This window comes from Corvus brachyrhynchos, unplaced genomic scaffold (assembly GCF_000691975.1).
Source record: "Corvus brachyrhynchos isolate BGI_N302 unplaced genomic scaffold, ASM69197v1 scaffold443, whole genome shotgun sequence".
Classification (NCBI taxonomy): Eukaryota; Metazoa; Chordata; class Aves; order Passeriformes; family Corvidae; genus Corvus; species Corvus brachyrhynchos.
The window spans coordinates 228,649-229,849 of record NW_008237220.1 but is presented as its reverse complement, the minus strand read 5'-3'; the positions used below and the strand labels follow the sequence as shown (position 1 = coordinate 229,849).

Genomic DNA, 1,201 nt, shown 5'->3' with positions numbered 1-1,201 from the left:
CACAGGCGCTGCAAGAGAAACGGGGTGATGCCCCCACATCCCCCTCCCAGTGCCCCCCACCCCACCAGGGACTGCACAGGCACTCACAGGCACCCGTCGCTCCTGAAAGTGGGCAAAGGTTCGCTTGAGGTCGTGGTCCAGAAGCCCGCTGGGCACCCACAGGTACTGGGGGAGGCTGTGGGAAGGGGGGGCACAGAGTGGGGTCCCCCAAATCACACGTGCCATTTCCAGTGGCTCAGGCAGTGTTGGGGGGCTGGTGGGGCTGTACCTGGGTGCCATGTCGAAGCGCTCGTTGACGGCACTCACCCTCCAGCCCGCAGCGCCGAGACGCTGCAGCTCCTTCTCCCAGTCCTGTGGGCTCTCGAAGAACAGTGTGGCAGATGAGCCTTCTTCCTCATCCTCCTCCTCCTCCTCCACCTCCTCTGGGGGGGCCCCACCAGGGCAGGACCAGCCATCGTGTCCCTCGGCAGCGTCCCCCAGCCACACAGCCGCCTCCCGTGCCCGTGCGATGGCATTGGCCAACTGCAGGGGCAGCCAGGGTGGGGTGTGAGCCCCCCAGGCTTCCCCAGAACCGCGGGGTACCCCAGAGTGAGGGTACAACACTTCTGCATCTCCCTGGCTTACCCGGAATGCCTGAGGAGCCAACCCGTTCTCAGGGAAGTAGAAGCGGAGCAGGCGGAAATCCCGACAGAAGACGACGAGTTCCTCGGGGATGAACTTGAGGGTGGAGGCGGCCGTCAGCACCTTGGGCTTGGAGAAGCTGCTGGCTGGGGTCAGGGGGATGAGACTGTCAGGGCCAGCTGAGACCTGCCCAACTCATCACATGGGGCTGAGACCCGAGACCTGCCCAGCTCATCCCTCGTGCGCCCAGATATCCCCATTACCTGCCACCAGTTTGCGGATGCAGGGCAGGGCCACCTCGTCCTCAGAGTGGAGGAGGCCACGGGAGCCAGGGGCCTGTGGGAGAGCGGGCAGAGCTGGAGTGTCCCCCCAGTCCCAGGAAGGGTGGTGGGGATGGATCTGGACCCAGCTGTCCCATGTCCCTTGAGCCTTGTGCCTTGTCCCCCACTATGTCCCGCAGTGAGGAGTTCCCGGGGTGAACACGGCGGGTTCTGCAATCAACGAGCCGGGATGGGCTGGGATGGGGCTGGGATGGGGCCGGGATGTGGCTGAGTGGGGTTGGGATATCACTGGCTGGGGG

At 65.3% G+C, this 1,201-nt stretch overlaps 2 protein-coding genes across 2 annotated transcripts in view; both read right to left on the bottom strand.

The window, feature by feature from the left end:
• SF3B4 (splicing factor 3b subunit 4) overlaps positions 1 to 1,201 on the bottom strand; it is a 28,364-nt gene that overhangs the window by 6,799 nt on the left and 20,364 nt on the right. The gene's annotated exons all lie outside the window — the stretch shown is intronic.
• Positions 1 to 1,201, bottom strand: part of MTMR11 (myotubularin related protein 11) — a 5,588-nt gene that overhangs the window by 3,166 nt on the left and 1,221 nt on the right. The window contains exons 2-5 of the mRNA XM_017728862.1: positions 885 to 1,057; positions 625 to 767; positions 269 to 522; positions 88 to 175 (exon numbers count right to left, since the gene is read on the bottom strand). Of these exons, the coding sequence (XP_017584351.1) occupies positions 88 to 175; positions 269 to 522; positions 625 to 767; positions 885 to 1,057 (658 nt within the window). The remainder of the gene's footprint in view (positions 1 to 87; positions 176 to 268; positions 523 to 624; positions 768 to 884; positions 1,058 to 1,201) is intronic.